Genomic DNA, 14,712 nt, shown 5'->3' with positions numbered 1-14,712 from the left:
GTTGATATCCAGAATGGATCCGATAAAGTATATCTTCGAGAAAGCTGCCGTCACTGGAAAGATTGCACGCTGGCAGATGCTTTTGTCTGAATATGATATTGTGTTCAAAACTCAAAAGGCAATCAAAGGTAGCATTCTTGCCGATCACCTTGCTTATCAACCTCTTGATGATTACCAACCAATTGAATTTGATTTCCCTGATGAAGAGATCATGTATTTGAAATCCAAAGACTGCGACGAACCGTTGATTAATGAAGGTCCAGATCCCAATAGCAAGTGGGGTTTAGTCTTTGATGGTGCTGTCAATGCTTATGGCAAAGGAATTGGGGCAGTCATTGTATCCCCGCAGGGGCATCACATCCCTTTTACCGCCAGAATTCTGTTCGAATGTACAAACAACATGGCTGAGTATGAAGCATGTATCTTTGGGATCGAGGAAGCAATTGACATGAGAATCAAACACCTCGACATCTATGGAGATTCTGCGCTCGTCATCAATCAGATAAAGGGTGAATGGGAGACCCACCATGCTAAGTTGATTCCTTATCGTGATTATGCGAGACGTCTTCTGACATATTTTACAAAGGTTGAGCTGCACCATATTCCTCGTGATGAGAACCAAATGGCTGATGCTCTTGCTACTCTATCCTCCATGTTTCGAGTAAACCATTGGAATGATGTGCCAATAATTAAAGTGCAACGCCTTGAAAGACCTTCGCATGTGTTTGCTATTGGGGATGTGATCGATCAGGCTGATGAAAATGTGGTTGACTATAGACCCTGGTACTATGACATCAAGCAGTTCTTGCTGAGCCGTGAGTATCCGCCAGGTACTTCCAAACAAGATAAGAAGACCCTGAGAAGATTGGCCGGTAGATTCCTGTTAGATGGAGATATTCTGTACAAAAGGAACTATGACATGGTATTGTTAAGGTGTGTTGATGAACATGAAGCAGAGCAGTTAATGCATGATGTACATGACGGTACCTTCGGGACCCATGCTACAGGGCATACTATGTCAAGAAAGTTGCTACGGGCAGGTTATTACTGGATGGCTATGGAGCATGATTGCTACCAGTACGCCAGAAAATGCCACAAATGTCAAATCTATGCTGATAAGATCCATGTGCCTCCGCATGCTCTCAATGTTATGTCATCCCCATGGCCGTTCTCAATGTGGGGCATTGACATGATCGGAAGAATTGAACCGAAGGCTTCAAATGGTCATCGTTTCATCTTGGTGGCAATTGACTACTTTACCAAATGGGTTGAAGCAGCATCTTATACCAATGTGACCAAGCAAGTGGTAGCTAAGTTCATCAAGAACAACATCATCTGTCGATATGGTGTTCCCAGCAAGATTATTACCGACAATGGTACCAACCTGAACAACAATGTGGTGCAAGCTCTTTGTGAAGAATTCAAAATTGAGCATCATAACTCTTCTCCTTATAGACCTCAGATGAATGGTGCAGTTGAGGCCGCCAACAAGAATATCAAGAGAATTGTCCAGAAGATGGTAACCACTTACAAGGACTGGCATGAGATGTTACCCTATGCTCTGCATGGCTACCGTACTACTGTGCGCAGTTCAACCGGGGCAACCCCTTTCTCTCTTGTATATGGTATGGAAGCAGTTCTTCCTTTGGAAGTGGAGATCCCGTCCCTCCGTGTGATCATGGAAGCAAAGTTATCTGAGGCTGAATGGTGCCAAAGCCGGTATGATCAGTTGAATTTGATTGAAGAAAAACGCATGGATGCCATGGCTCGTGGACAGTCATATCAAGCAAGAATGAAGACTGCTTTTGACAAGAAAGTCCATCCTCGAGAATTCAAGGTAGGGGAACTTGTATTGAAAAGGAGGGTAAGCCAGCAACCCGACCCAAGGGGCAAGTGGACGCCTAACTATGAAGGTCCTTATGTTGTCAAGAAGACCTTCTCCGGTGGTGCTTTAATTCTTACACACATGGATGGTGTAGAACTTCCAAATCCAGTGAATGCCGATATAGTCAAGAAATACTTTGCCTAGAAATATGAAAAGAACAGCGTGGTAGGTCGAAAACCCGAAAGGGCGGCCTAGGCAAAAATGCGCTTCCCGGTGGATCGAAAACCCGAAAGGGCGGTCCAGGCAAAAATAAGGGACAAAAAAAACAAATATGAAAAGCTCGCTGAGATTGTACACAACTCAGGCAAGAATGAGCGTCTCGATGAGCCGAAAACCCGGAAGGGCGGTTCATGCAAAAATGAGATTGAAACAAAAGGCAAGTAACTATATCTGGCCAACCACCGTCCCCCTTGGGGCATCTGCAGCTGTTAATGACCATCTTCATCAGAAGTTTCTGTGCTTGTGAATTCAAAATTTCCAGGAAATGTAGTGATTACTGTGTTCAATGTACCACCAACCAATAAAATTACCATTTTCCAAGCTTTGTAAATCCGTGGAGTCACGCCTTCGGCTGACCACCACTCTTATACATCAATTTGAGCCTTTGCTTTTGTTTGAAAATTCTATTTTGTTCTTCTACTTTCAAAGCTATATACAAAACATTTTCTTTCTATTTTGATATTGACAATGCTTGAAACAAACATTTTGAAAATTGAAAACCTTTTGTCTATTTTGAAAAGCAAACCTGAGCAACAGGGTACCTTCAAATGAAACATGCATGAGCGAGAGTATGTTGATGTCTATTTCAATATATGTTACAAGCAGGTTCTCCTCCAGGATAGTCTGTGGTCAATGGCAAGAATGAAAAAACAGAATGAAAATGCATGAAAATAAATGAGCTCGCTAAGTTGAAAACCTGAAAGGGCGGCTTAGGCAAAAATGAGCACCCCGCTGGATTGAAAACCCGAAAGGGCAGTTCAGGCAAAAATGGGGCATTAAAAAGAATTTATTTCCCCGGTGGATCGAAAACCCGAAAGGGCGATCCAGGCAAAAATGGGATGCAAAAAATGAATGAATGAAATTGAGAATATAACATGCAAAAAGCATTGACCACAGATGCAATGTCTACAACATACCCAGCACTGAAATGCCCAGCACAACGGCGTTTTCCCCAGTGGAGCCTCTCAAGATTCTATCTCCAGCAAGTTGCATATCTACCTGCCCTCAGCTATGGTTCCGACACGTCTCCCAACGACGTCATCTCCAAAGAGGATTTCCAAGAATGTGTAATATAGCACGAGCCACTACGTGCCCAATACTCTGATGTGTCTTGTCTTCCCCGTGAAGTCGTGCCTACAAAATGCCAACAGTCATGCATTACAAGCATTCATACATGCATAATCATGCATATTACGTACCCATGCATATTAATGAATCTGTTATATCATCCATGCATATTGCATTTCCAATGTCAACATCAGTCTCAATTCAATACTCATGTCAGGTTCTCTGTCAAAACCTTGTGAGCCAATAATATCGGTCAATTTCTATCTTTCAAATCGAATCAACGTTGAGTCAATCTCAATCTATACTTTGTCAAAACGAACCAATCCCCAGTGAATATGTTTCTGTTTGGTCAAGTGCCCAGCTCAATCCAAGAGCAGCTTGTACCTGTCAATATGTTTCCGTTTGGTCAGGTGGCTAGCTCAATCCAAGAGCAGCTTGTACCTGGCTATCTGTTTCTGTCCGGTGGAGTAACCAGTTCGCATCCAAGAACAAGCTCACACCTGTTTATTTGCCTTTGTCTCCGGTGGAGTAACCAGTTCGCATCCAAGAACAAGCTCGCACCTGTCTATTTGTCTTGCCTTCAGTCGAGTAACCAGTTCGAATCCATAAGAACAACTCGTACTTGTCAATTTTCTCTTTTTCCCAGTCGGGTCACCAGTTCGAATCCATAAGAACAACTCGCACTCTCCAATATCCCCAAGTGAGTTACTAGTTCGAATCCATAAGAACAACTCATGTTTGTCCAGTAACCTCTATCCCCTGTGAAGTGACCAGTTCGAATCCATAAGAACAACTCGCAGTTGTCTGTTTGTTTCATCCCCGGTCAAGTGGCTAGTTCGAATCCAAGAACAGCTTGTACCTGTCCAACTTGTTTCTAGTTTCCCGTTACTCTGCCATTCACTATCTTTGTCAATGTCTACCAATCCCGCAATGGATACGACATATTTTGTTAATTCCAATTCCCATGAGGTCTTGCATTCATAATCCAAATGATGCATGGCATGCATATTATTTGAAAATGGGTAGGCGTATTTTTACGTCCAAATACGGTGCAAATGCTAATATTTAAGTATCTTCGTCCTGTCAAGCCAAAGACTCCGTCTCTTGACTCTCCAGACAAAGAAACTTAAATAGGGGCAGCTGTTATACCCTGTTTTTGGACCTAAAAATACTGGGCCCAATTTCATTTCAAACTTTGTCAAATGTCAAATTTCAACTGCACAGTTCAATTTGTCTCTGCTACGCAGTGTTTTCAATCACATTTTTACCTATGTTTTTCTTGCATAAAACCTTTCAAAATGTCTTTACTTGTCTTGTAAGTCATTCAAAAGTGTCTCTGAATCATTACATTGCTTTTTCTACAGTTTATTTCAAAATTTGCAAAAGGTCATACAGAAGGGTATTTTGGTCATTTCCTGCGGTGGGACCCATTTTCATCCTTGTGACTGTCTCTGAGTCTTTTCAAATTGTTTTTTTTCATTTCATCAGTAAGCTTTGTTAATTTCGTTTCAAACTTGCGTCTGAGTTAGTGTCAAGTCAATTTGAATCTGTTTAGGTCGTTTTTAGCCCTAGGGGCATTTTGGTCATTTCACACAAAATTTTGGCATGGGGAGGTTACTTTGAAGTACCTCATTTAGGCCATTGGTTCGTTTTAGTCCGTCTTGTCAATTTTATTTTTGTTTCGCTTTACGTTTGGTCAAATTGCGTTTTTTATTCAATTTTATTTTTTATTGCTTTTTAGTCCCTCAATTGAGGTCCCAAAATTACATTTCAGTCCAGTTTCTTTTCCGATTTTCATTTTAGTCCTTTTTTGGTTAATTACAGTTTAGTCCTTAGGTTTTGTTTTTTTTGCAGAAAGGTCCAAATTTCTTTTTTTGTCCAAAGCCGTGCCATTTCTTCTCCAGATCCAGGTGTCATGCTCTCATTGGCTCAAGTGTACACATGTCAACTATATAAACAGTGAGTCAGATTCAGAAGCAATGATCACACGCCACTTCACCAAAACAGATTCAATTTTTCTCTTTCTTGTCAGTTAGATCAAACCAAGAAAATCACAGAGAAATCACCAAGAACACAAGAACCCTAAGATTTCCAGAACCAAATTCATACACAAATTCATTGATTTTCACATCAATCCTCAGAGATTCGTGTGAATCTTCATCACCGGATTGAAGATTTCCCCTACAATTCAAAGTGCGAGCTCACATTGAAGCAAGCTCAAGCACTGATCATAGGGATTTTTCACGCAGATTCAAAAAACGTTGAAGCAAGCTCAAGCACGTAATCACAGAGAAGCAGAGAAAGAATCAGAGAAGATGAAGATGAACCGGTAAACCGATTTATTTTCGGTCCAAAAGCAAGCAAAATCATCAAAACCGTCAAGAACATTCAAGTTTTTTCCAAAGATTTTCCTCCATTAAAAGTTTCAACCAAAACTTCAGGTAAAACTCATTTTCTTCTCTTAGAAAGTATTAATCACGGTTTAAACCTGTAAAAAAAGAATCACGCAAGCAGCAGATCTAAAAATTCCAGAATTCAAAGATAAGACTGTAACCGTAAACACGAAACCTAGATCCATAAGGATCTAGGTGTTGAAAGTGAGAACAAGCACTAGAGAGGCAATAAACGACGAAACGATGTAGATCCGTAAAGATCTAAACGTTTTCTTTCAAAAAAGATCAAAAATCAGTTTCAAAACCGTACGAAGTTTTTTCCCGATCTACGTCGTTTCAAGATTCATTTGTAAAAACCAGTGCCAAAATCATACTTAGAATAAGAAGACGAATCGTTTGATGTAGAAACTTTGAAGTTCTGGAAAGTTAGGTCACCGGAGGTGCTTAGGCGCGCCGGAGAAGATGAAGCTTCCGGCGGACCTTCAAGGTCTCCGCCGTGGCTTCATCCTCACCGGCGGTGAGGGTTTAGAGAGAGATGGGAGAAGAGAGAAGAGTTAGAGAGAGAAAGGATTTGCAGAAATGAAATAAACCGGCACTCTTCTGTTTAAATAAGCTAGTGAACCAGACCGGTCCAAGACCGGTCCAATCCTGTTGATTCCAGGCCGTTTGATCTAGGGTTTCAGGATCCTGGATCAATCCTGTGGCTCCTGTGAATCCGGTTCTTTAGGGTTTTGGGTTGGGCCTTTGGTTTCTTTGGATCTTTACGTTTTGCCATTCCTGTGCTATTCACACCCCTGTTTTTTGCTACCTGCACCTATGTCTTGATTAAAATTGTGATAAAATTCCTAGAAAAATTCATACATGTTTCTTGATATTTTCTTAGTGTTTTTATGACATTTTTGAACATTAAGGATCTATGAAATTTTTGTATAATTGATTCATAGCATTTTAATTCTCTTTGAATTATTCGTTATGGATTCTTCTTCACACATTTGTCCTTGATGTGAGAATATGTGATAAAAGCTACTTGATATGATAATATGAGAGATTTGTGCTTATAATTTCATGTTGATTTGCTGTTTTGATTTGGTTCATAAGTTCTTGATTTTATGAACAATATATGCATATTTTGAAAGATATGAAATGCCAAGTTTATTCTAGAAAATATGGCATGAAACCATGCTTGCATGTTTCCAATAATTCCATGCTATAACTTGAGATAAAGAAAACTCTTTCAAAATTTGTTAAAGCATGAGAATTAGAGGCCAAGAATGCTTTAGGTTTCATACCTAAGTTTTTAGGGTTTAATGTCATTTTGTTAACTTTTTGTGCCATCTTGCATGCTTTTATTTCTTAGTACTTGTTATGTTTTTCTTTTCACTAACAAGTTTATTTCCATGTTTCATGCATCTCATTTAGCATTCCCTCCACCTTCTTTAGCCTAGCATTTATTTTTGCAAGTTTTAATACGTTTTAGAGATGTAATTTGTCATCATTATTTTGTAGCTTGGCAAAGGGGCCATAGAATGTATTTAGGCAATTTTTGTAATATGGACTATGGACACTATGGCGCACCGACACGCACACACTCACCTTAGATGTATGTATAGGATTGTATGGTTAGATAAGCGTTTAGGTTTAAAACCCTTAGAGAAAATCCATCTTTTTCCAAAAAAAACAATTGAACTTCACTTCAAAAATTTTCATAATAAATATGAAGTCAACACTTCATTTTTTTCCTTTCTTTTTTTCTTAAGAAAAATTCAATTCATCTTAATCATTTAGACTTTCTTTTTAATCACTAATCAAACCTCACTTTTTTTTGCTAAATCTAATGCCCTTGAGGCCTCTCATCCCTATTCTTCAAAACCTCTTTTCAAACTTAAAATCAACCAACAAAAACAAAAAAAACAAGTCTTTTTAGCAAGAACTACGCCGGTTTTGATCCCGTAAAACGGTACGTAGGCAATGAGTCAAAACTCATCCAAGCCGAAATAAAATTAAATTCTACTTCTTCTCACCCCCATTCTTAACTAATCACACTTTCCTTTTTTACAAATAAGCAATAAAACTAAAGCGTAGAAATAAACTTAGGAGAGCGGTTCTTATGGAATACCATAATCGCTCCGGGTGCCTAACACCTTCCCGTAGCGAAAACGACCCCCGAACTTAGAATCTAAGGGTTTTTTCAATTTTGCCCTTCCCAAGAAAAAAGAGAGATATCAACGGTCAAAAGGTTCAAGTCCAATTAATGGCTTGGCACCCAAAAACCATGATAACATAGAGTACTACATAATATCAAAATTCTAAATGAAATCAAACTAAAAAAGTCAAATAATATCTAAAAAACTTATTTATGTGTAAACCCTGTTAAAAAAATTTAAATAAAATGTATCCCGTGCTTGGCACGAGGCGTTACACTAGTAAATTTACAAAGCTCAAGTTGTCTCTACAACTCGAAAAACTAAACAAAAGAATTTAAATTTGTCTATAGAAAAAGTCTTCCGCACTCTGCTAAAACTCTGGTATCAGAGCAAACCTCGTTCCTAAAAAAATTAAAAAAAAAATTAAAATAAAAAAAATCTTATCACGTCAGTTAACATTTTAACCGACTTAAAAGGTCATGGGTACAAATACCCACCATACTACGATGGGTACACAAGTTGTCACCAAAAAGGAAAATTCAATTTATGTCAAAATGATAAAATAATTTAAATAAAGGGTAAAAATGAAAGAAAAATTTATGTCAAAATGATGTATTTCCTTTATATATTGTTAAAGATAAGTATAAAAATTGTGATTTTCAATTGATAATTTAAATTATATTGCAGCAGTGTTGTTCATAACACAATAATTTAAATTAAGGATAAAATTGAAAGTGAAAAATTCAATATTAGCAAAAGTAAATAAATAGAAAAGTCGGTCCACAAACATTTTGTTTTTTAGGGAAGTCTGTCCACAAACATATATTCACTTTATATATAAGTATAAATATCATCATATTATCCCTTTTTTTATTTTGTATATGTGTTTCCATATATAGTAAATTGTAAAAAACGCTTTCTTATTTTTTATTTTGTTTAAATGTTATATTTATTAGCGTTCATCCGGGCACTCCGAGTCCATTTGTCAAATCTTTTTATTGCTCTAATGTGTGTGTATAAACTACGAACAAATATTTTTATGAAATTTTGAATTTGATTTAAAATATATGTATATATATTTCGCACTTTCATATTGTAACATCTTAGACCAAAATAAGTTAAAAACAAAAACCCTCAGGTTTTGATGATAACAAAACATATGAGAACAATTAGGATACTCTATTTTGCGTTTAAGTGTGCACAAAATTCTAAGTTAATGAAGATCTCCTAATGGACATGGTTAATGCTTTGGACCATGGTCAATGCTCTAGACCTTGTAGAGAAGCTGTGTGTCATAGATAAAACAAGGGTTTGTACCAAGTTCAAGGCAAATCTATGTGAAAAGCAAGTCAACACTTTGTAGTTCAAGCTTTTGGATCTTGATATCATTAGTACCAAACGTCTGACTCTGGACTCGTTATTGATGCTACGACCCTTTGTGGAGAAAGAAAATTTTGTTATGACTTATGCAATTGAATGATATTCATCAAAATCATCATTGATGAAAATGAATGACCGATTCACTAACTACATTAAATCAAGAAGATCACAATATTCAATCAAACACTCAAAAAGAAGGAATTCTTTAGCAACAATCATCTACTTTCATCTCTATGTAAAATACCTGATTTGAATGGAGAATTTTACAGACCAAAAACACGTACATACAATATATTGCACTCTGTTTATATTATGTCTATATTGCATACCTTGTTTTAAGAACATTCAAAAGAAACAAAAGAGATACATCTAGGGCCTGTTTGAAACACTTTTTAAAAACAGTTTTTTAATTTTTAAAAATTAAAAAATTAAAAACTTGTTTGATTACCTATTTTTAAAATATATTTTTGAAAAGTGTTTTGGGTTTTTTAGTTTTGGAAACTAAAAAAGTGAAAGAGCTAAAATGGGTTTTGCTTTTCTATTTTTAGTTTTAAGTTTTTAAAATAGAGTAAAAAAATAAGAAAAGTGAAAACACGGAGAAAAGTGTTAGTTTTCTCCAATGGCATAGTTGTAATTATGTTTGAAGTTCAGGGGCATTTCCATATTTTTTATCAAAAAAATTTGGATCAAAAATCATTCCTCATTTTACAGAAAAACTAACATGAGAACAGTGAGAAGCGAAATGGCGATTTCCACGGCGATTCTTCTCCGATCTCCGCCGTGATTTTTCTTCGGTCTACATCTCGCTTCTTCTTCTCCACCGCGCTTCTTCTTCTCCACCGTGCTTCTTCTTCTCTGTGGTTTTTTCAGGTTACATCTCACATCTAATTGTTTTTCATTTTTAAATTAATTTCTGTTCTTTGATTCAGAATTTTGCGCCTAATATAGCGATTTCTTACTTGATTTTGTGTTTTTAGATCTATGATTTTCAATATTAGGTTAATTTGTAAATTTGAGATTGTGGTAGAATTCGAAATTTGTAATGCTTTTTATATGTTGTTGTGTTTGATAAACTCTGATTCATTTTGATAACTTATTTGTAGCTTATGTGATTGATATTTGCAGCTTATAGATCTGGATTAAGTTCCTGTCTAGATAAAAAAACTTATTTGCAGCTTATAGTATAAGTGCTTATCATAATAAGCACTTATTTATAAGCATAAGCTATTTTTATAGCAAAATAGAAAATAACGTTAAATTATTTTTCTAATTGCTATTTATAAGCTATATTAAAGAACTAAGAAATTATGAATATAAGTTGAAATCAACTCATGAAAATTGTTAACATTATTTAATTATGGCTTCTATCAACTTGTATCTTTCAATGTCATTAATAAGTTACAATATTCACACGGATACCAGATACAAAACTCACCGATGGAAAATAATTTGAAAATCTGAAGTAATTGAACATAACATGAGTCAATGTTGTGTTAGTGCTAGACAGTGGACATTACTTCAATTTGAACTGTTGATGTTCTTAAGTGTAATTAGATTTCAGCTAGTGTGGCATTTAATTAATTTGTTAATACTGATAGTTAGTTGGTCAAGTGTAACTTATTGTACTTATTAGTGAGTTGATATGAGTTATAAATAGTGTTGCATTTGATTTTCAGTCATTCAGATAGACAATCAATAAAATGAGATCATTCTCAAGTTTTCATAATATTCCTTTTTCTAGTTCTTGTGTGCATTGGTATGCTTGTTCCCTAACAGATGGCTACATATTTGTTTGGCTTACTTAACATATGAATTTTGATCCATGTATTGTTGAATCATTTGTTAACATAGACATGTAATAATTTGTTAACTGAACCTTATTGATATGACTCTCTCTTTGCATATCTGTTTTAGACATGAATCTCATCATGAATCACGATTAATTATTTGAAGTGGTGCAGGTGGAAGGATTTGAAGTAGTATGAAAAACACTAGCCACCGTCCACGTTTCACTGCTCCTGCCTCCTCATTTGTTGCGCCTGCAGCCTCTTCATCAGTCGCGCATGCCTCCTCCTCGGTCGTCGCTCCTGCTTCTTCTGGTGCGCCTGCCACTGCTGCTGATGCTACACAGGTAACCTACCTTCATCTCAGCCCCATGTATGCAAAATATTCTCATTCATCTACTGCAGTTGCACTACACCGACTCTATTTTGTTTTAGTGAGGCGTCACAGTTTAGTCATTAATTAAAATGTGCCCTAGTTGGTTGAGTAGAGCAGATAAATGTTTATGAACTAGTCCCTTGAGTCTCGATTTCCAAGCAATTTGATTATGAGACTTTTGTTTGTTTATGAACTAGTTATAAAATGTACGTTAAACTTTGGTTCCATGATTCTAATAAAACTGTGCACACAAGGAATAGAACAGAAATGAACTCTCTGTTGCTACCTTGATTTTATTTGTTCTCTCTGATGTTACTTTTATAGGACATAAGTTGTTATGAGAACTAATATTACTCAATGCTTATTCTAAATTCTAATGTGTATTTTTATGATAGATGGCAACTAATGTTGACATTAATGAGACAAAGCTTTGGCCTGATTTTGTAACGAAAGTTTTCATTGACATAATGGTTGATGAAGTTACAAAAGGAAATATGCCAAATGGTGTGTTTCATACTAGAATATGGTCCTCAATGACGTATAAGTTGAATACCATAACTGAACGACTGTATCAAGCTGATAAACTAAAGGCAAAGATGCATAGGTTGCGAGCCATGTATCGTGAGTTCTATTCACTGAAGCAGAACACAGGATTTGGCTGGAATGCTGAAACAAACACTGTTACTGCAACTGAGGAAGTCTGGAAAAATTATCTGAAGGTACGCCTTAATTGAATACGGTATATAATCATTTGGTACATATTGGATTCTTGCTCATTCTTGATAAATTCAATATTGATGATATGCATATATCATTTCAGGTACATCCCAAAGCTGCACAGTTTCAAAAGAAAGGGTGTGACCATTACAAGTTGCTGGATATCATATTCAACAAAAATAATGTTTATCGCCATGCCTAATGAGAGGAAGCGTGGATGGATACTTAGGCTCTAAGGATATAACCTGTATTTGTTTAGGTTCTAGTGATGAGACATACTTATCATCTTTAGTGATCAGACATACTTATCTTAGTATTTGCTGAACAATTGCTTGTGTGTTTATTTACATGATGTTGCTGAGAATTGATATTGTAAAACCTTTTATTTTCCTCTTATCGAGTATCGTGTTTTTAAGTTTTATTGTTACTTTGTATGACAGGTTATAACTATAACTGATATTGAAAAAAGTGATGATTCTACTTCTGATACAAGTGATGATGAATTTTTGGACTTTGTCTTATGTGGTATCATTTATGACTATCATCAGAAACACTTTGACAAATCAAAGGTTTTGACATCTTCATTGTCTGGTCGCGAGTTTGTGGCTGAAGTGTTAAATGGTTCTGGAACTAGCTGTTTTGATCTATTTCGAATGAAGAAAGAGTGTTTTCTTAATTTCTGTAATGAACTGAGAGACAAGAACTACTTAAGTGACTCGAGGGATGTGCTTGTTGAAGAGAAAGTTGCTACATTCTTATTCATAATTGGTCATAATGTTCGTCATAGAGTTGCTTCAAACCGTTTTCAACATTCCACAGAAACAATCTCACGCAATTTCAAGGAAGTATTAAGGGCAGTGTGTCGATTAGGAAAAGAACTGATAAAGCAAGAGTCTATGGAGTTGCCTAGTAGAATTAAGAATAATCCAAAATATTATCCTTGGTTCAAGGTATGTGTGTAATTCATATTATTGTTATTGTAGTTGTATCTTTATTTCACATAATTTAATCATTTATGCGTTCATATTATCAAAGATATTTGGTTGTTGTTTAATTATCCGTATAATTTGGATTATGCCTTGTAGAATTGCATAGGTGCAATTGATGGTACACAAATAAGTGCATGGGCTCCTGCTGAGAAACAAATTTCATGTAGAGGTAGAAAGGCAACAATCACTCAGAATGTCATGTGTGCTTGTGATTTCAACATGATATTTACATATGTATATTCGGGGTGGGAAGGAAGTGCACATGATTCTAAAGTTTTACTTGATGCAATTACAAATCCAAATGCAGGATTTCCTTGGCCACCTAAAGGTAAGTATTAATATCTAACATAAAGTTATACAATCATATTGAGGAAATTAACAAGTAGAGCTAACATGTATTTTATTTGATGAAGGTTCATTTTATCTTGTTGATTCTGGGTATCCATGTACCGGAGGTTTTCTTCCCCCTTATAGAGGTGAAAGATATCATGCACAAGAATATCGAGGTCAAGGTAGACAACCAAAAAGTTCAGAAGAGTTATTTAACTTCAGGCACTCGTCTTTAAGGATGACAATAGAGCGTTGTTTTGGGGTGTTGAAAAACAGATTTCCTATTTTAAAGTTAATGCCTTCCTACAAACCTTCAAGGCAAAGACTCATAGTAACTGCTTGTTGTGCTATTCACAATTACATACGCAAGTGGAATTTGCCTGATGAGTTGTTTAGGATATGGGAGGAAATGGATGATATAGAACTTGAGGCGGTGAACGAGGTTCCTAACCTTGAAGGGAGCTCGAATGTTGAAAACTTAACAAGGTTATCTAATGAAGGTGCAACTGAGATGGCAATGGATAGGAATCATCTTAGAGATAGGATGTGGGTACATCGTCATAATTAATCGAACTAATTACACTTTTTTTTAAATTTTCTTATATGCAACAATGGAGTATGGAGTTTTGTTAGTTATTTTGCGGATGATTGTTTTTGTTTGCTAATTTGATGTTTATGTTATCGACATTAATATGCTATAATATTTTTATATGTTTCACATTTTACAATTTTGTATCGCTTGAACAAATTATGACTTCATATCTAAAAAAATTATTTATTTTATGACTAAATTCTACATTTAACTATAGTACTTAAAATTTAATTTGATTGGTAACTAAGGATAAAATTGTAAGAAAAATACAATTATATAAAAGGTAATATAATTTATATAGGTTAAAAAAAAAAATTAAAAATTTGATTACCAAACAAGTTTTCTAATTTTCTATTTTTTAAAACTGTTTTTGAAAATTATATCACCAAATGGATTTTCTAATTTTTTCATTTCTAAAACAGTTTTGAAAAGTCACATTACCAAACAAGTTTTTTCTTTTACTCTTCTTGAAATCCTTTTCCTAAAATTAGTTTTTAAAACATATTTTAAAAACTAAAAACAAAAAGTGTTCCAAACAAACCCTAAGTGTTTTTGTTGTTGTAATCAAGTTTGATTCTAACGAAAAAATTATTTAGAAGGGAAAGGGGATTAAACGTAATCTTGTATTGTGAGGTGAACTAGGATAAACATTTGTGTCAATCTTCCTTCTCTTAACTCTTTTTTACCAACACTTCACTTTGAATTCTATTGGAGAAAAAAAAGGTTTTCCAAAAAAAGTAAACACAATTCAAACTCTCATTTCCTGTGTTTGTCTCACCTTCATCACAAACTATATTTTTTTTTTTAACGACACCAACAATATAGAAAATATAAT

At 35.4% G+C, this 14,712-nt stretch overlaps 1 protein-coding gene across 2 annotated transcripts; it reads left to right on the top strand.

Moving 5' to 3' along the window:
- The first annotated feature begins 9,778 nt into the window (after positions 1–9,778).
- LOC120580163 (protein ALP1-like) lies at positions 9,779–14,013 on the top strand. Of its 2 annotated transcripts, none has more exons than XM_039833511.1 (5): positions 9,779–9,959; positions 11,051–11,220; positions 12,626–12,916; positions 13,052–13,283; positions 13,369–14,013. In XM_039833511.1, the coding sequence occupies exons 2-5, from the start codon at positions 11,071–11,073 to the stop codon at positions 13,851–13,853; spliced, it is 1,158 nt and encodes a 385-aa protein (XP_039689445.1). In that variant the 5' UTR covers positions 9,779–9,959; positions 11,051–11,070; the 3' UTR covers positions 13,854–14,013. The 2 variants fall into 2 exon arrangements, with proteins under 2 accessions (XP_039689445.1, XP_039689444.1); XM_039833510.1 differs by having other exon boundaries at positions 12,407–12,916.
- The last annotated feature ends 699 nt before the right edge of the window (positions 14,014–14,712 follow it).

The sequence above is a fragment of the Medicago truncatula genome, chromosome 4 (assembly GCF_003473485.1).
Source record: "Medicago truncatula cultivar Jemalong A17 chromosome 4, MtrunA17r5.0-ANR, whole genome shotgun sequence".
In the NCBI taxonomy this organism is placed as follows: Eukaryota; Viridiplantae; Streptophyta; class Magnoliopsida; order Fabales; family Fabaceae; genus Medicago; species Medicago truncatula.
Note: the sequence above shows the minus strand (reverse complement) of the source record. Positions and strands in the feature narration are given on the sequence as shown.

Coding starts and splice junctions, on each gene's coding strand:
- LOC120580163 (XM_039833510.1), top strand. CDS start 11,071: ATGAAAAACACTAGCCACCGTCCACGTTTCACTGCTCCTGCCTCCTCA. Junction 12,917..13,051: donor AATATTATCCTTGGTTCAAG/GTATGTGTGTAA, acceptor TATGCCTTGTAG/AATTGCATAGGTGCAATTGA. Junction 13,284..13,368: donor ATTTCCTTGGCCACCTAAAG/GTAAGTATTAAT, acceptor TATTTGATGAAG/GTTCATTTTATCTTGTTGAT.